General features: G+C 43.6%; 1 gene segment (V, D, J or C); it reads left to right on the forward strand.

The window, feature by feature from the left end:
- Window positions 1–1,852, forward strand: part of LOC148526588 (Ig heavy chain C region, membrane-bound form-like) — a 506,994-nt gene extending 505,142 nt beyond the window's left edge. The window contains 2 exon segments of the C gene segment in view: window positions 1,664–1,788; window positions 1,841–1,852. Coding sequence covers window positions 1,664–1,788; window positions 1,841–1,852 — 137 coding nt within the window.
- The last annotated feature ends 19,259 nt before the right edge of the window (window positions 1,853–21,111 follow it).

Here is a 21,111-nt window from a genome sequence, read left to right on the forward strand (position 1 = left end):
CTGGGGACCATACTTTGTTGGAACAATTCCTGATACTTGAAATTGAACGGACACTGTAGGCTGCAACCACTGTCTACATGTATGTTACTAATGAGATTCAGGATTGGCCAGGTATGTTATGTCTAAACTACAAGTTACAATGTGATATCTTGCAAGGGTTCCACCCCTTAGCACATATATTGTAACATGTAACAGGCAATTTAAAGTCTAATAAGAAAAAAAAAACTTAATGCAATTTCTAACCTATAAGATCAAATAAAATGTTATGGTTGCACAAAGACTGATAACATAAGGAATCAAACTAATATTTATTGTGCATGTTGGCCTTCCAGTGACTACACTGTCATGTGTGTGCTCATTGGTCATCTGCACCGTACAGGGTCCCAGACATACATCCCAACCACATCACAAATACATTTGTCCAATTTGGCAACCCACATAGCTTGGGCAAGCTGGGAGCAGATCAAGCAGCATGACTGGATCTGAGCATGTGTAACACAGAGAAACAAAGGTATAACTTTCACAAATTACATATTATTCATAATTATATTTGGTTTTTAGGTCCATTATTTAAAAAGTACTTGAAACAAAATGTATCATTATAAACTATAATATGTAACTGGATATGCTCATAGATATATCAAGAATTACAAAATGGACAGCAACTATTTATATAACTAGTCAATATGTTAAATATATAGAAAGCCACAACTTGACAACTTTATTCTACATGTTATATAGACCTACCGTACAGTACTGAGCAACTGTAGTTGAAATCCTCAAAGTCTGCATTAAAAAAAGATAAAACAAACTATAACTGTTATCCAATCTCACGTGACGGGTCGCAGGACTTTTTAGTAAATGTCTTTACAATGCAGGACAGACAGCATAATATTCCGTTGCTTCAAAAGGCTATGCAAAAAAATGAGATACATACTGTAGCTGTGGGCTAAACATCTTACATGGGGAATAAGTATAAGTGCATACTGTTAGACATTTATGTGTGACATCTAAGCACATTATTGTCTTTTTAATTACTAGAATAATGTTTACCACACCCAGTTTGTCAATTGTATGTACCATGGAAATCAAGTTAAGAACATGGAAAGTAAAACTAGGCTATGATGCAAGTCAATGGGGCTCATTATCTAGACCAGGGGTATTTAACGTGTGGCCCTCCAACTGTTGTAGAACTACAGATCCCAGCATGCCCTGCTACAGTTAGCATGCCCTAATAAAAATACTGTGGCAGGTAATGCTGAGTTCCTAAGATCTAGACACTTGCTATCACCTTCAAACTTGCACTAGGCAGATATAAGCTAATTGTACACTGAGTGCAGTGGCCCAAAGCAACTTTTCACATAATTGCAACATTAGTAAGCGAGCTCTATGGTTGATGACTTACTAATAAGTCATCAACAAACTCATTCTGTAATGCCTATTCAGCATTAGAGAGATTTTTCATATTATTGTTTTATAAGGTTTAAAATCTGTAAAATGTGCTACAGTATAAAAACAAAATATCTACACAACCAATAATAATGGGTAAGGGTGAAAATATGTCTGTGATTTTACCGTTTTGTTTTTTTATTATGAATAGGGATTTTATAAGTCCCGTTCTATTAGATCAAATAATAATGATTCTTTCCAATTTGTCTTACAGCAGAGTATATAATCTGGGATTGCAGCAGTGAGGATGATGAAGATAGTCTCTGGTCCACAGCAGCCACATTCATCACCTTGTTTCTAATAAGCGTCTTCTACAGTGCAACTATCACAATTGTTAAGGTGAGTAATCTTCAGGCTCTACCTCTGATAACTGGCAATACATGGGATGCAGGTTCAAAACTGAGAGCTCGCAACCGGGTCGATGGTGGCCCAGTGCACATGCGCACGACGGAGCCGGCTCCATCTTGCGCATGCGCGAGACCCGGATAGCGACAGGCACTCCGTCGCTCCGGGTCTCGTACCAAAGGGGGCGTGCTGTCGATGTTGAGTGACAGCACGCCCCCTTTGGTGGGCGGGCCGGGGGAGTGGCTGCCCAAACAGAGGTGTTCCCATGAGAACGCCTCCGTCTGGGGCCGGCCCCACTGACATCACGAGTGATGTCAGTGGGAGAGATTTCGGCTCTGTTAGAGCCGAAATCTCTCTGGGGCTTGCAGCAACAAGACCCTACCACAAGGGTCTCGTCGCAAGCCCGATGGTCGCGATGGTCTTGACCATTGCGACCATCTTCCTGGCCGCTCGCTATAGCTGTGGGTGGTCACCCACAGCTATGCGAGCGGCCAGGAGGCCGTTCTAAAAAAAAAATAGCCCGGCCCTGATTCAGAGCAAGCGCTCTGTCAGAGCGTCCGGCTCTGAATCAGGGCCTTAGGCCCGTATTCAGTTTGAGCGGAGCCGCGATAATTTAACGCATCCCAGACTTAACGCCGACTTTGCCTGTTTTGTAGGCGTAAAGTATCGCGCACGTGCCCGCGTATCCCCGTATTCAATTTGAAAGTAGGCGAAAACGGGATCCGGCGATGCTTGTATCGGCTTAGAAAAAACGGGAATTTTCGGGAAATAATCCTAGGACCCCCCTAAAGATGTCCAGACATAGGGGATCACTATGGGTACCCCCATTTTTGGCTGCAATAGAAAGTCAGGTTTTTAAATAGCCACGGCAGGTGGTTTTTTTCCCGACTTTGAAGAAGTGATGCAGAAGAGCATTTAGTTTTTTTTTTTTTTTTTTTTAAAGTGGTCCCATCAAATTTGGGGTACATGAAAATGGGTACTAGCATATTTTTAAGTCCCAAAATGCATTTTTTTTAAATTCTGCAAAAACGCACCTGCCACGGCTATTTGAAACCCCGACTTCCTTCAGGAGTTAAAAATGGGGGTACCCATAGTGATCCCCTATGTCCACACATATTTAGGAGGGTCCCTAGAATGTTTTCCGAAAATTCCTGTTTTGTTTAACCTGTAAAAAAACGGGGTAAACATTTTTTTTTTTAAAATACATAGGGTCCCCCCCCAAAAGCCAAACCAGCCCCAGGCTTGCCAGCCAGTGGTGGTTTCTAAAAATATGAGGATCAAAATGTGTAGGGTTCCACCGTATTTTAGAAACCAATTCCAGGCTGCAGGGACCAGTTCTGATTTTAAATATAGGGGGAAAAAAGACGTGGGGTTCCCCCTATATTTAAGACCAGCACCAGGCCCAACCGACTGGGGTCTAATGCCACAGCCCGGAGACCCAATCACCCACCTGCCGTAAGCACCTGCAATGAAAAAAACACCTGGGGCATACTTAGGACCCCCCCAGAATCAAGTTTGCTAGTTTTTAACTTTGTCCCCCCAATTTTTTTTTTTTTTACCCCAAATTCAAAGTAAATTTTTGGGGTGCCCTTATGTGTTTTTTCGAAAATTTATGACACAGTTTACCTTTGGGGGACTGTCTGAAGGCTGCACGGGGGTTCCCGCAACGTTGCACTCCAAAACCCCAATTCTGCACTTTTTACCGCCTCCCATTCATATGCGATACTTTACACCTATTACATTGCATTGACTTTCCGCCTAGGTGGAAAGTCTTTCAAATTGATTACGGGGTAAAACCAAAACAGGCGATAATGATGTCATCGGCGGTAAATTACCGCGGATCCAGACTTAACGCCTCAAATTTAATACGGCCCTTAGGCTACTGACTACAGGTATATAAAACCCCAGGGGATTCTGTCCACCACATGTTAATGTCCTCTTAAAATTGATGAGTTGCAGTGATGTTGCCATTAGTTCCACAAATTGGAGTGAATCGACTTTCATTCAGAGCCTCCACTGATCATTTTATTTTAATTCAAATAGGAGAACCACACAAACAGCCAGTGAGTCCCAGTCGGCGATTTTTGGCAGCGTTTGGAAGGGCAGTTGGTGTGGCTCCCCTAATTGCATTTTGGACTGCGCTGCAGCTCCACCTCTAAAGTCGCCACTGAAAATTATCCGATCTGACCAGTGGCATCAATATGGGGGTGCGGACAACACTGGGCGACACCAACTGCAAAATAGCAGAGCTGCTCTTCTATTTTGGTGTCACCCCCTCGCATGTGTCACTGAGCAGCGAGCAGTGATGCAGGGGGGGGGGTTAGGCTGTGGGGCAGATCTTAGTGTTAGGGGACCTGGAAGACGAAGCTGGAGCTGCTGCAACCATCACTGTAAGTCTTCACTGTGCCACCAGGGATCATATGCCAACATACTGACAAGTCTGTATGATGAATGTTGGTCAACATCAACATTATGGACATGTCGACTTTCTCACATCAACATGATGAATGTCGATATATCACTGACAACATATCATTCCCAACCGGTGAATGTCAGCTCCATACTGTTCAGCTCAGGACTGGTGCTTCTATGCTGGGATTATCTTTCTCCCCTTAGAGGCTAGCAGCCTGTGCTGAATAGTGCTGTGGCTCATCCAGACATTCTACGGCTGTGGGGGGCTAGGGCAAAGCATGAGATTAGAATACTTGGAGTGGCAATTTTGGCAGCCAAGTGATCACAGTTTTCCCATGCCGTCTGGATTTAATTATGTACTAGCAGTCGTTACTATTGTTTTGGGCTTTTTTTATGGGAAATTGTTTTGAGGGTCTCACGTTTGGATGGGTCAAGACAAAAGATTTTATATTAAGTGCTTTACAGGTGTTGGGGGTCTATTTTTCAACTTTACTTTTACATTATATTTGTGATTTTACTTGTTTGGGGTTTTTTTTGCTTTCTTTTGTATCATGAATAGGTCTTAAAATCCCCTGCCTGTTAATCTAGACATCTGATTTGCCAAAATTGCCATGCCAGAGGTCCAAATGTCATACATTTGCAATGCCCAACAGTTCAGGGGATTTGGGATTTTACCCCTCCTCATACAACAGCCTTAAACTGGGTTTCTCTATAGCAGGGTTACAGCCACCACTGCTTTGGAAACAGGATTGCCTGATTCTCCAGTGTCTGTAAAATAATCAGTGAATGAATTCACAAATCAATGAAACATTCGGTCTTAACAAGTCAATATTGTGAGTATCAATAGAGCTGTTCTGACATCCTCACAGTGGGCCTGATTCAGTGCTGATCGGAAGTGCAACTGCTGACGCAAATCGAGCGCTGTGATCGCACTACACTGCGGATGTACAGAGGTATCCATCACAAATTGAGTGACAGGCTGATAGAGTTTGGGGGTGGTGACGAGGGGGTGGTTGGAAGAACGTAGGCGTGTCTGTCCATTTGAACGCCGCTTCCTGGGTGTGTATAAATTAGCCACTGCTATTGCATATGCAGCATGAAAGCTCTCCGTGTGCGAGGAGACTTGCAGTGTCTGCGGCTGGTCAGACCTGGTGTAAATGCTGCGTAAGTGGCCGATGTGCGCTGATGGTACCGATGTTTGCACAGAAGAGCGACATTGGACAGATGTGAGAAAGCAGTAGTGGTCATCTTTATGCCACCTGAGCTTTGGCAAGCATTAGCATATCTGAAGATGGTGTTACCAACCGGGACAAAGCGCTGGAATTAATTTTCGGGGGTTTTACTGCATTTTTCCCTTTAGTACATCCCGCCATTTATCTTAACAACTGACCTCCCCCCAGTACTATATGTTAATAATTGAATGGAGTTTTATTTTAAGTAAATGACATAAGCACGCCTTAGTAACAAACTTGTTTTATCCTGACAGATGAATGCCTTAGTAACAAACGTATTTTACCCTGACAGATGGAGTTACTATACGTTAACTGAATGTATTATCTGAATGTATATCCTTTTTTCATTATAGGTGAAATGGTTTATTTCCAGAATTCTACAGTTTGACAGACATGATCACTTTGTCACAGTGCTGGATTCTGTAACTCAGGGAGGAGAATGAGGATTTGCCAAAACCTGAAGTCAAGAATAACTCAATTACTGAGACGTAACTGGAATTGTGCAACATGACTGCATATTTCTCTACCTTATTAATTCATATTTAGTATATACAGTTTATATAGTAATCATACTTCATACTTTATATAGGATAATCAAGCAAACAGATCCAAGGTGCACACAAAGTCACAGGACAGTGAATCTCTAATACTAGTATCTTTTGAAAACTGGAATACCATTGGTTACATCCAGCTTAAGGAGCCCATACACCAGCAATCACAATAATTTTCCCTAACTTAATGATTCTCCAATACATCAATATGCATCCACACGTTGCCAATATTTTCCAGCGATTCGCTGATAATTTTCACCAAAGATTGGATCTGCAAAACATGAAAGTGCCCATACATCAACTGAAAGGGTGGTCATTTAACTAGTGACATGGAAAAAAAATATAAATAATGGGCTGTACTACAGAACGAACCAGGAAAAGGAAATGATGTCAAGCATCATGTGACAGTATTGTCTAGTGTGGTGTAAAGCCCAGATCCAGGGGCAGAACTATGGGAGACAATAGAGGCGCCTGCCGCCGGGCTCCTGAACTCAAGGGGCACCTCCTCCATTGCCCACAATATATTCACTCCACTTAGGGCTGTAACTATGTACCAGGAGTGTACCATCACAGCCGCCCAAAACATGGCATCTATTCCCGGCACCTGAGAGGCCACCATACACTAGTGGAGGGCTCAGTGTCAGACCATCAGCTGCCGTCTCCATCTATCTATAGCCTATCCCTACGCAGCAGCTTTTGTCAGTGTGACACGTCCAGCACCCCCCTCTCCCACAACTCTCTGTCTCACTCCTCCATGGCATGCCTATATTCTGTGAGCATCTGTGGGTTTATCTGCTTGTGAAATGCTTCATTACAGTGTCAGCGGCTGTGATGGGGGGGTGGGTCGGGGGGGGCACCAAATTTTAACTTGCCTCCAGGCGCTTGGGATGAGCTTACGCCACTGCCCAGATCATATCTGACTGTTACTGCTACTAATTTAAAAAAAAACTTTTGTAAGTGGTATATACAGAGTGTGGTATATTAACATTGTTATTCCAAGGTCAGTGGAGTGTTTATTGACCACAAATAAAAAGTATGCAAGGGACCCCATGACCTGGAAAATGAAGCAAACTCACATATAAACATATACATATGCAGACACATAACAACAATGGTAGTAATGACACGCTTCTAGTGTCAGCAGAAATCAGAACTTTTGTTTACCTAGCCATGGCAGTATTATTGGTATTCATAGATGCATCTAATAGATGAATAAAAATACTTACAACAGTTTGCAAAAACGTGCACAGCAGGGAATAGTGTGAATATTATACACCATGCACAACAGATGCACAATAGGCCCCGCCCACATGAGCAGCACTAGACAGAAGCATCTGGATTGTTCTATCATTACCATACACTGCCAATCTACAGCCACGTTTGGTCTGAAAGATCCAACATGTTTGAAATCCTGATTCACTGATTCCGATAATTTTTTGGACGGATCAGCGATTGATGAACCTCATACATTGCAGATTTTTTAACAAATTCATCGTCAAAACATTGAATTAACCCAGTTGGTTGTTGATGTATGGACTCCCAACAGGTATTCTAAAGCTTTAGATGAAATCTGACTCAGAGGACCCCAAAGAAGAAAGATTTGTATAGAGTGTATGGTCTAAATAGACTTAGTGATAGATGTATGTTAAAGATACTCACCCAGGATATGAGCTTTAAGGTATTGTATAAATCATAGAATAGATCTTAGAATGTATCTTCCTTAGTGTACAGTGTTAATTTCAGTTCTATGAATATTAAAAGAAAAAGTAAACAATGTGTACTTTGTATGAAAATAATAAATAAAATGAGTTTAAAATTACTCACCTAGGGTGGGTTAGAAGAAAACTTGATAAATGTATTGTGATGAGTTTCAATAATCCATAGCAACCATTGAAACATGTAGTGCCAAAATGAAGAAAAAAACATAGTGTAATCTGCGATAATAGGTCTTCATTCAGCAGTGCATGCTAGTACACTGCTGAACGCAAATTCCCGATGATCCAGACGGAACTCACAGTCACCGCCACCCAGCCCCAGCTCCCTTTAGGTTGGCCCAGGCAGCACTGGGCTCTTACAGGTGGCTCATCTGCGGACCTTTACACTTACAACTAACTGCAATTTGTCATGTCGCCACACGTCTTCCCTGCCCGGGCGGATGTGGATGGTTCCCCGACCTGCCATCACGTATTAAGTATTTGAGGCTGCTGTTAGGGCTGGGGATGGAAGAAGGGGCAGAAGAAGGTGACAGGGTGGAAGGTGACGGGAGGGACGTGGAGGACGGTGATGGTGCCTGGTGAAGGAGACTGATGCAGAGGAAGGTGACGGGCTGGGGCAGAAGGTGACAGGCTGAACGCAGAGGAAGGTGATGGGGCGGAGGGTGATGGACTGGATGCAGAGGACAGTGATGGTGCCTGGTGAAGGAGGCTGGATGCAGAGAAAGGTGACAAGGGCTGGAGCAGAAGGTGACAGAGGCTGGAAGCAGAGGAAGGTGAAGGAGACTGGACGCAGAGGAAGGTGATGGTGCCTGGTGACAGAGGAAAGTGAAGGAGGCTGGACGCAGTGGAAGGTGACAGCGGCTGGGGCAGAAGGTGACGGGCTGGACGCAGAGGAAGGTGAAGGGGGCAGAGGAAGATAATGGGAGCTATGGGCAGAGGAAGGTGAAGGGGGCAGAGGAAGATGAAGGGGGCTGGGGGCAGAAGGTGATGGGGCTGGGGACTGAGGATGGAGTCGGGAGACGGAGAAAGGTGATGGGGGGGCTTCTGGGCTGAGGATGGTGATGAGAGGCTGAATTTGATGAAGGTGGTGAGGGGCTGATGACTGAGGATGACTGGCTGCAGACTTCATCCCTCCTACCTCTGAGGCATCCACAGCATCCTGACATCAAGAAGACCTTGCAAGAGATGGCAGACAAGGAACTACAGCCTGTATCATCAGTGACAGAGAGACAGTGTGGTAAGTCATAGTATATTTTTACTTTATTTAAAGTCTGGCATATCTTTCAGTTAACAAATCATGCTTCACATATCACACATGCAGGGGAGGGATCGGGGATGGTGGCGAGAAGGTGGGGCCCCCTGAAACATCAGTGTACTGGGCTCCAAGATTTCTGTTGCCTGGCCTGGGGACGCCTGTGGCCTGCATTCCCGAAACGGAGGCATGTTGCCGCTGTTGGGGGGGAGGGAAGAGACCAGGATCTCCGTCGGCTGACAGAGATTTCCTGGCCTCTTCCCGACGGCCAGCTGCATGACCCAATGGGTCACCTTAGCGGCCGATGTTCTGCAGATTATCCGATGCTGTGGATAAGTAATGCAGTGGGAGGCGTGATCACTCCTGTGCATTACTTATCTGCACAGACGAAATTGCAAAGCTGCTTGCGAGCAGCTTTGCAATTCCATTCGAAGCTGAATAATGCCTTTAGAGTGTACATTCTTGTAATATAAAATCACACTCACCTAATTGAAATATTCAAATAGTCTTGAAATATTCAAATAGAATTCTATCAATTCAGAGGTCCAGTGTTCCAATAAAAAAAAAAAAATCTATGGAAACAATGTTCACATCATGGTGCAGTTAATTCTAAATATAACAAGTCTAAGAGAATGTACATACAATTTTACAAATGCCAAATCTCATTGTATATTATCAAGTTTTTTTTAGTCAAAATCCTATTTTAAAGACATATTTAAGTATCAAATTGAAAAAGTCTATGCCATGGGGTTGTCTACCAACCTCCCTGTCCATATATTGCCATTGTAACATTACCCTGCTCCACCCAGTGACAATTGATCCCCCAGTTATGTTGGCAGACATAGGCAAAATCTTGGTCTTGAAATAAAGGTAGCAAAGAGAGACAGAAGTACTGAATTGGCCTGACACATTTCTTCAGTGATGTCACTTCTTCAGAGGGATGGAATACATTACGGTCATCAGCCACGTCTTATAAATCTCTGATTGTCAATCAGTAGCCAACTGCCATTACAGATGTAAAACACTAAACTATTTTGATTGGGAAATTGATGGTCATTTTAGTTGGTTAACCCCCTATTTCACAAAAACATTATGTAGTATTGGTTTTTTTTCTGTGAAATTTGTGAAAGTGACCTGGGCACATTGAAGGTGGTGTGCAGTGGCATAACATTAATTGGCAAGTGGCATAGCACCAAAATTTTGGGTGGCCAGCTATGCTGGTTATTCCACTTTGTCAGTATAGTCTTGAATGAACCTTCAGTTCTAGGGCTTCAGTGCTCATGCTCAGGAGCACACAGTATGGCCTCTGCAGAGAAGGTCTACAGTGCAAGCCATGCCAGGTCTATAGTGCACCCATGCCAGAGCTACAGTGCAAGCCATGCCAGTCTATAGTGCAAGCCATGCCAGTCTATAGTGCAAGCCATGTGTGAGGTTCTGGTTTTGTTGTGGGTCCGGGGTGGTAAAAGGAGCAGACACTGAAGCAGATTTAAAAATAAACGTGGAGCTTTTAATGAGTGGCTTAACAGACATGAATGTGGAAAAACAAAAAGTCCGGGTATAGCACTAAAGTGCACTTGGGAAACTGTAGTGAAGCAATGGGAAAAAGTCCAGGTAGTGATAACAGAAGGTAGTCCAGTATTCCAGGGTTTGTGAGGCTGAAAAGAATTGCAGACTGAAGTGAGTTGTAGACTGAAGTGAGTTGCAGGCTGAAGTGAATGCAGTGGCAAACGCAGGATTTCTAGAGTGGGGTTTCCAAATGCTTGATTTTAGAGCGATTATGGCCAGTCCATGAAGACGGCATAATTAGCACTTATCCAGCTTTAATATATTGTGTAGCATAATTCCAGCATATACAGGATCAGCGATCACAGTAAGCCATTAGATGCGGCAGTAAGGCCATCCTGCCTGAGCCAAATGTTTTTGTTTCAGATGTGAGCACCATTCCAGAGCATTGGAGCAAGTCCGGGAGTCTGGGGGAGCAGCAGAAGAACCTAGCACTGGCCTGGACATATATGTACATATTGGTCTCATTATGCACTGGATAGTGTATTATTATACAGTATTAATAATTAACCCTATTGATGGTCTATAGCAGTGCACTCCTAACAGTGCATGTTTTCCACATCTCCTAGTTGGTACAGAGGTGTATTTATTACTGGCTGACACATGTTAAAAGATCCACAAGTGGTGCTAATTATTTCATTTGTGATACTGAGAAGAACATGCAGCACTAGTAACATTCTATTATATTACTATTGTGGTCATGGTGTGTGCTGGGGAGGGGGGTTTCCAGGCAGATGGAACCCCCCCCCCTGCGTTTGCCTATGGAATGGCAGGTTGAAGTGAATGGAAGGCTGAAATGAATTGCAGGCTGAGAAATGATGTCCAGGGAAACTGCAAGTGGAGGCAAAGTGCAGGGTAACAGCTGACACAGGTACTCAGGCAAGGGTGAGGCAAAGGAGGAGGCAGGAGCCAGCAGGGCTGGAACAGGCAGGGTGAAGCAGGCTAGGTAATGATCCCAACAGACAGGTGAATGAGCACAGGAACTCTCTCTCTCAGCTCTCGCTGAGAAACACGTTGCACTGGCAATGAGAGGAAGCTCGGCACTCCCTTAAATACCCAGTGGTGCACTGTGACAGGCCAGAGAGAGCAAGTGACACACCAGGATAGGGCGATTAGGTCACAAGACCGGAGGCAAGATGGCGGCGCCCATGCCAGAGCAGAACGGAAGCACCTAGGCCTAACCAGACCAGAGTGACAGTATGCCTGCACAGGACTACACGCAGCCAATACACCCCTCCAGATACCAGCGCCACTGCCAGATGCCCCTCACCATAGCGTCCTCACAGGTAATACCTGCCGGCCGGCATGCCGAGAAACCCTGGTCGTAACACCATGCTAGGTCTACAGTGCAAGCCATGCCAGGTCTATAGTGCAGGCCATGCCAGTCTATAGTGCAAGCCATGCCAGGTCTATAGTGCAAGTCATGCTAGGTCTACAGTGCAAGCCATACCAGGTCTATAGTGCAAGCCATACTAGGTCTACAGTGCAAGCCATGCCAGGTCTATAGTGCAAGCCATGCCAGGTCTATAGTGCAAGCCATGCCAAGTCTATAGTGCAAGCCATGCCAGATCTGCAGTGCAAGCCATGCCAGGTCTACAGAGCAAGCCATGCCAGTCTATAATACAAGTCATGCCAGGTCTATAGTGCAAGCCATGCCAGGTCTACAGTGCAAGCCATGCCAGGTCTGTAGTGCAAGCCATGCTAGGTCTACAATGCAAGCCATGCCAGTCAATAGTGCAAGCCATGCCAGGTCTATAGTGCAAGCCATGTCAGGTCTATAGTGCAAGCCATGCCAGGTATACAGTGCAAGCCATGCCAGGTTTACAGTGCAAGCCATACACATTCTCATATAAACAGGTGCGTGCAAAACTAGAAAGACAACATCACAAATCAACTTTTTTGCTGCAATCTCATAGTGCAAGCCATTCCAGGTCTACAGTGCAAGCCATGCCAGGTCATAGTGCAAGCCATGCCAGGACAACAGTGCAAGCCATGCCAGTCTATAGTGCAAGCAATGCTAGGTCTACAGTGCAAGCCATGCCAGGTCTATAGTGCAAGCCATGCTAGGTCTACAGTGCAAGCCATGCCAGGTCTATAGTGCAAGCCATTCCAGGTCTACAGTGCAAGCCATGCCAGGTCTATAGTGCAAGCCATGCCAGGTCTACAGTGCAAGCAATGCCAGGTCTATAGTGCAAGCTATGCCAGTCTATAGTACAAGTCATTCCAGGTCTACAGTGCAAACCATGCCAGGTCTATAGTGCAAGCCATGCTAGGTCTACAGTGCAAGCCATGCCAGTCAATAGTGCAAGCCATGCCAGGTCTATAGTGCAAGCCATGCCAGGTCTACAGTGCAAGCCATGCCAGGTCTACAGTGCAAGCCATACACATTCTCATATAAACAGGTGCGTGCAAAACTAGAAACACAACATCATAAATCAACTATTTTGCTGCAATCTCATAGGTTTGCACCTTGAAGATGAATCTATTTGTCTTGTGATTTAAGACATGAACTCATAATAATTGCACAGAATTCTAGAGAACTAAAAAAGATAGTGTACAGTGCTACAAAGATGTTATGTTGCTATAAGGAGTTGATACAGTTGTTATTACTTAAACATTTAGTAGTGCTTTTTACTTTTAACTCAGTCGTAGTATTTCAAATATATATCAGGCACGCAGAGTAATAATTTTTCATATAACAGGAGGCATAACAACAAGCAGGATCTTGAAACATTTGGTGCCTGGCTTGAGAGGTGCTAGAACAAATGATGAAATAAATAATTAGGCATACTGAAATTATCCACAAATCCACAAAACAATGTGCAGATGTCTTAAATCAATGAGATGTGATGACAGCAAATAAGACAGCCACGAAACACCTCAGTGCCGCCAGTAGCTGAGAGATGGCAGACCCTAAACATGTGATATGCAGCTGCAATATGGTAAGTCTACCTTGTAAAGCTGTAGCAGCAGTCAAACGCCAGGAGTCAGAACCAGAATTATCAGGATGTAGAATGACCACAAGGAACTGAAAAGCTACAGTAGCTTAGGAAACGTTATCACCAGCAATTGAATGCAGGACGGATCTCCAACATTTCCAGAAAACTTGACTGCTAAAGATGAAATGGAAAAATATTGAAAAATGGGCATTATGTAACGACCCACCCAGGTGCCCACTTTACCTTAAGACACTTCACAGGTTGGTAACACCCTTTACAGAGAGGCAAGTTTCCCTTCAAAACTTGGACATGAAATGGACCTCAGTCACAGATAATAAATACTACATTGGCTGGGAAGTACCATTTTATAATTACAGGAATGGAGCAATGGACGTCCTCACAATTCAATACTTTCCTCAAAGTAAGAGATTAGTTCAGGTAATACACATGTAAGTACAACAGTAGAATTCAACACAAATAAGTCATTGTTACTTTCACAGTTTATCTAACACCCTAACATCTAACATCCATATCACCATCTCTAGATTCTCTATACAGTACAATTCCAATACCTATCACAAAAGTAAATAACTTTTATTACTGTTTTTTTTTATACTGCAGTTTAAATCATTTTTACACTTTGCAAAGTGTCCCAAGGGAATAAATCCCAAATTACGAGCTCGGTGGTGCACTGAGTTGGTTGCGCCTCTTTGTTCAGCAATATTCCAGGGATTATGTTTAGCCTGGGCACTCAGCAATAGCTGATGTAGACTTTCAATTATGTTAAATGCAATGACGAAACACCTCCAAAAGGATTATGTAGCTACACTGTTGCTAATTGTTAGCCTAGATAGAAAATTACAGTTTGCCTTGTGTTACCAGTCTGGGTAGAGAACCAAATGTGGCCTAGTGTAATTATGAATTGTGCAAATGTAGTTAGCGTTCTCTTTGCTGACTATTACTTGCTGGAATTCACCCCAGTCTGAACTATAGTTAGTTGGTTAGTTTATCCTGTGAGCAGGGTGAGGTTAGGGTCCACTCTCACCTGTATTTTATAAATCCTAGTCTCTCCCTTCTCTCCCTGGCAGTTACTGGGGACTGTGCTGTCAGTTATATTTATGGGAGGAAAGCTGTGAGAAGCAGGGCTGGCAATATCAATGCTGGTTGATGACAGGGTGTTCAGGGGTTTACTAAGCTCACTGCTCCTACTAGCTCCTACTAGCTACATGCCTGGAGTCTCTGCTTTGGATCTGTTATGAAGGCTCAGCTACTGACAGGCACTGAAGGTTCTCTTCTGCTGGTTGATGGATGTCTCTCCCTTATTCTTGTCACCACCTTTCCACTGCCGACCACCCTCTCTCTCGCTCTCTGGTGGCCACTCAGCATTGCTTGAGTACCGCCTCTTGGATGCCAGTCCCTTCAGCTCATTTGGACTGCTGCATCTGTCCCAGTCCCGAATCAGTGCACCATATCTCTGCAGAGCTGTCTGCTGCCACTCTTCCTCGCCTGTCTCCAGGTACTGGCCACACAGCAACTGCCTCTTTTCATACATCCTTTTTTACTAGCTCTACCGGCTGCCAGCACAGGTTAGCAGACAGTGATCACACTAGCTGTCACTGGGCTCGCACCCACAGCAGTTACAATGTATTCAATGGGGTGCACCTCCATAGTTAATGGGGTGCACCTTTAATGCACATGGCAGGGTATCACAATTATATGATAAAACGAGAAGAACACAGAACAAATAGTAATAGAAATAATGATAACAACCCACCTTGAGGAAGGGTCAAGGGACTTCTAACAGGGTTTACCCAGAAATAACTGGTAAAACTCTATCTTTATTTTGTCTGCAAGGAGATCTGTGATAAGAATCCATGACTTTTCTTCAGGCCATAGCCTCCCCATAAACAAGATACTGATCTTGATTCCATACTTTGCCATGGTCAGGGTAAGCATAGGGCTGATGACACTACAGCTCTAGGCCTCCACATAAAAATAGGCCCATTAGCATGACAGTAAGATGATGCCCAGCTGGCTACAGGACGGCCATAAATCATATTAAAATTGTATTTCTACTACTTTTACGCATTTAGGTAGACACTGGGGCTGATAGTGTAGGGCAGTACACGCCTATATGGCAATGACCTCACCCAGACAGCACTGGTTACACCCCTTCAGCACTGGTCATAGCTCCTTTGTTTCTCACAATAGGTCCTTTTTCATTTTCAGATCCAGAAAATAATAATAATCAGATGATCCGATGCTGTATCTGAAAATGCAGCAGCAGATCACAAAAGCCTGCAGTGGGCGTCTTTCAATTACAAACCCTTCCTGCTGCTTTTACATTTTTTCGCACAGCAGCTGCGTCCAAGAGGCAGCTGCTGTGCATTTAGGCAGGACTTTAACATAGTGAATCAGGCCCTGTGTTCATTATGTTAAAGTCCACAGCCAACAAGAAGAGGGGACAAGCAGGGGCATGTCTATAACAGATGCAAGGTGTGCATTGCACATGGGCCCATAGGTCCATGGGAGCCTTATGCCGCACACCCTGCTCCCATATGAGATCCAAAATGTGCCGATTCAGAGTTATTGTGCCAGAGTCTTTACACTCTTCTGCACATGTGCCATCTTTCTAAATACATGGACAAAAAGAAGGAGGTGCTACCAGGAGGACCTTTAGGGAGGCATCGCCACAGGGCGGACCTATCCCGTTATGGAAGGGAGCCAAGTGCTTGGTAAGGGGGCCAACTTAATACACCCCTGGAGACAAGGTTGTGTTGTGACCACCCACTTTGATTGGCAGGAGGACGCATCTTGGTGTAGTTTCTATAGAACCAAACCAAGCACCCATGTTCATCAGTGGTCCTGCTCCAACAGGTAACTGACCCTCTGTAAATGGACCCTTAGAGGAGGGATGGGCCCACCGTGGATTTTCAGTGTACCCTGTGGGCCAAACTAACCCTGGGATCACTAGCATTAGAACTCAAGGTGCAAGACTATGGGCATTCCCGGGAGGTGACTGGGAGATGGCCTGAAGTGAACGCAAAAAAAAGGCTGTCACATGGGCATGCCGCAGCCACAGAAGCCATGTTTAGAACAATTTCAGAAGTAGACAATGTGTGTTTGGAAGAACCAGTGAAATGATACCATTTATGGACATTGAAAATGGGCATCCCAGGCCAAAAGTCCCACCACCAGCAAAAATAAAACACCTATTTTCACTAGCAATAGGGCTTTTGCCCTTTAATAAACCAGACTATAGTTATGGATACAAGTGACCAATGTATTTGGCTCAGGCTGTTAGCAAATTGCAAAGAGTTTGAGTTATCTACAGAAAGAGAATATTATTTTTGAATGCAAAAATCTAGCCATACTGTTCAGAGGTATACTGGGTAGTATACAGCAGCAGCATCCAGTTACCTTCCTTCAACATATTTGTTACACCTACTGTACCCAGCTGAAATATGTCTGCCAATCAAAACTCTGAGATAGGCAGCTGCTTTAGGCCCTCATCCATCTCACTGAGATGTGAAGGACTATATGTACTCTCTGTAACCAAGTAGAATAACCAGCAATCATACACTACACACATCCTCTCAAATGTTGAGTATGTAGTATTTTTTCGGCCAGCAGAAAAGTGTACCAGAAGAGAACCAAATGGACAAATACTATATAACTACAACAAGTAAACCAATTGTTTCTGAGATCTCACAAGCTGCATCTTGTGCAAAAAATAAACAAAACAGGAAATACTGTTTAGTGCTGTTTGTGTCCTGTTTGTTTGCTTGACTCATTCTTGCAGGACCAGCAGATTGACAGACATAGCACTGGTGGCTGATGAACAGGACTATTTTCTTCATTTTGTGAGTATTTCGCTACTTTCTGCAATACATTTACTTCTTAACAAACCCCAGTAAATCTCTTGAAAGTACCATTTTAAGGCCTAAATGGAAGGTTCATTTCTAGGGATAGTGGCAGGTTTGTCTCTGTAAATATCTATATATTTAGTGAGCATCCAAACGTTCAGTAATGTTCCTCTATTTCTGCATATACAATGTAATTCTCGGGGTCATTGCTTTTTCTCTCTTATTTGGAGCCTAATATGTATTAAAGGTAAGTATCTACATACAGTATACATGCCATGATGGTTGCGTGGTTCATCAAGGATCACCAGAGGGTCCATGGAATATATTTTCAAATGTGGGCAAGTGCATATGTTTTCCATTGACCCCTCTTTTGCACCAAAACCTCTGTGTCCTTCTTTACTTGTAAATGGTTCTAGTTTTAATTCTGATACATAAGTCTATGATAACTGATATCTTTACTAGCATGCCTACATTTCATACATAAGCATATTTATTTATTACCAGTTATTTATATAGCACACACATATTAGGCAGCGCTTTACAGAGAATATTTGGCCATTCACATCAGTCCCTGCCCCAGTGGTGCTTACAATCTATATTCCCTATCACATGCGCACACGCACTGGGGTTAATTTGTGTTGGGAGCCAATTAACCTAGCAGTATATTTTTGGAGTGTGGGAGGAAATCGGAGCACCCAGAGGAAACCCACGCAAGCACAGGGAGAATATACAAACTCCACACAGGTAGGGCCGTGGTGGGAATCGAATCCATGACCTCAGTGCTGTGAGGCAGTAACGCTAACCATTACACCATCTGTGCTGCCCTATATATACATATACATGTTTATGTGCGTTATTATAGTGCAGTATCGTGTTCATAGCTTTGTACATTAAAGGATAATTATTGTTGCACGATGTAAAAACTAATAACCACTTTATTACAGAAAATAATATTTTTGGTTGTGTCATTGTTTGTTAAAATGGAAAGAAGATAGTGTTAACAGTTCAGTAATGTATCCTATACTATAACTGACTTTAGGCCTCATATATATGACACATGGCTGGCATTTAAATGCTTGTAACATCTCAAAATCTATTAAATGTGCTTGGGTGCTGAAAATACAAAATATAATATTAACAAAAATGCCCATTACCAGTACAATTTCTGACAATTGTTTGTTTTTCGTAAATTTTGAGATTACCTGTAGTTCTAATACTTTGTAAATTACAATGACGTTCTGTAAGAATGTTCATTTCCATGCATGGTACACTATGTAGTGAAGCTCGGATAACATTCTTCTAATAGTATATTTAAATATTTGCGCTGCCATATGCATGGCATTTTTGAGTGATATGGTGGATATAATGTGGGCACCCTCAATAAGTTTTAAAAAAGTTGTCTCTCAGGGGTTCAGGCACTTGGAATTCTCAACAGGCATTTCACGGCTGTCATATTTCTAGTCAACATTCTATAGTCATTTATGTAGGCTGTAGAGGGGTAATTACCAAACTTCAATTAATAACTTTTTTCCTTAAAGGTGATTCAAAAATTACTGATTGGAATTATTATCATGCAGAAATAAAATGGCTTTTTAAGCAAAAAAATTTGCTCCAATGTAAAGCTAATTAATATTGTTGAATATCTTTAAGCCAGAAGTAACAGTGACAGAGCTAAATGTATGGAATGCTTCGGAATTATAAGGTTGCATGTTTTCCATGTATTCCATTTCTGGATTGCAATGTCTTTGTGAAACACTGTGGTTTGTATCTGTAGCACACAGTGTTGGAAACACATAGATAAATGTATCTGTAGCACACCTACCTGGGTGCACATATAGTATAAAGCTAGTTGTGTTTGAGCCACACAAAGGTGGGTGTACATATAACATCTAGTTGGGAGTACCTATACTACATAGAGCTACTGTAGGTATATCCTGTACCTTACAGACCAGGATGCTCCTATGTGAACAGAACTAACTGTGAGACAAATAACTGGATGATACAGACATGTAGTATCACACAAAGCTGTGTGCACATATATATCATATGGATCTATGTGTATCTGTAGATAACATAGCTAGCTATATAAGCTTGTTGCACATAGGTTCATGCATAGCTGGGTGCAATTATGATATAGAGCCAGTTGTATTTGTGTCACACAGGGATGGGTACTAGTAGAACTGTATCAAACAGACATGGACACACATGTACTGTAGTAGGTAGTGGTGGCTCCAGAGGTGGGGCTGCAGCACAGTCAAAAATTCAAATAGGGGAGCCACACCAACTGCCACCCCAAACGCTACCTAACATTACTGGCCAGAACTCACTGGCAGTGAGCCACCACTGGTAGTAGGTGTTTCTGTACCTTACAGATTTTGGGTGCCCTTTTGCCTACACAGCTTGGTGTATGAATCTAGTTATAGCAAATAGGATTAGGTCCATGTATAGCTGGTTGCAACTCTGCCATGGAATTGCATGTATCTGTGAAACACACAGCCAGGTTTACGTATAGCACATAGAGCTAGGTGTGTCTGTACCACACAGAATGGGGTGCACCAGCAATATATACAGCTTGATATAATCAGGCAGCATGGTGCTCAATTTGATTGCTGCCTCACAGCACTGAGGTCCTGGGTTCGATTCCCAACAGGAAGACATTGGGGGGCCTAAAAAAGGGAGGCCCTGAATGGCATAAATTTAGAGCACGTTTTCTCAAAACTCGCTGTCTGCATACCAATAGTCTGCCAGTCCGCCTTCTTGTGTTCTGTATAAGCACTAGCCCTATGGAAGGTACTGCTGCCGATGAGCATGCACAACCAGAGCCAGATTAGCTGGGCTCTAGGTAAAATCCTGGCAAGGAGCTTCCCACCCATTTAGTCCCTACAAAATACTCTTGCTAGACAGTTGCTCCCAGAGCCGTAACTACACTTTTTGGTGCCCTGTGCCAGAAAGAGCAATGGCGCCCCCCCAATTTTTCAAATAGGGACATAACACACCCAAAAAGGGGAATGGCCTCATGGGGAAGGGCCAGGGAAGAGATAGGGGAGGCCAGAAGATGCTGGGTATGAAATAAGAGGAAGCTACAAGTGAGAATGATGATAAACATAAAATTGACAGGCCTGAACAGTGCCCCCTGCCCTGCGGTGCCCTGCCCTAGTTACGGCGATGTTCCTCCCTTTCCCAACACATATGAAAACTACTAGAGAGAGGGAGAGGAGTGGGAGAGAAATAGAGAGAGAGAGAGAGAGAGAGAGAGAGAGAGAGAGAGGGAAAGAGAGAGAGATTGATATATGAATAGTGGGGGTCATGTATAGCAACACAATGTTTTTGTGACTCATTTAGGAAAAATTATTTCACTCTGCCCCCACCATGTACAGTATGTCCTGAAAACTTACATTGTTACTCATAATTTTACCTTGTCATGTCAGCTCTTTTTTAGAAGTAGTCAGTGGAGCATTTGCTGAGCTCCAATAAGGGCCTAGCACACTTCTTGTTACACTGCCTCCTTGGACTGAGACTGAACACCTGGAAAGTCTGTGGGTCCCATCCTGTTGCTATGTCGCACTGTTGTACAATCTTTGCGTTCCGTGGCTACATTGGTGACCCAGGCTCTCCCTTTAGAAGCAGCACACCACTTATGCGGCAGAGAGATGGCAGGGTAGATGGATGGGGAGGGGGGAAAAACGGGTGGCTGCAGGGCTTACCAACTGAAATAGGGTTGATACAGGCCCGCACCCTCCCCTGCGCTCCGGTCAGTCAGTTTGATTACACCAGCAGCCCAGTACCA

Source organism: Taudactylus pleione, unplaced genomic scaffold (assembly GCF_031769625.1).
Source record: "Taudactylus pleione unplaced genomic scaffold, aTauple2 ptg000095l, whole genome shotgun sequence".
Lineage (NCBI taxonomy): Eukaryota > Metazoa > Chordata > Amphibia > Anura > Myobatrachidae > Taudactylus > Taudactylus pleione.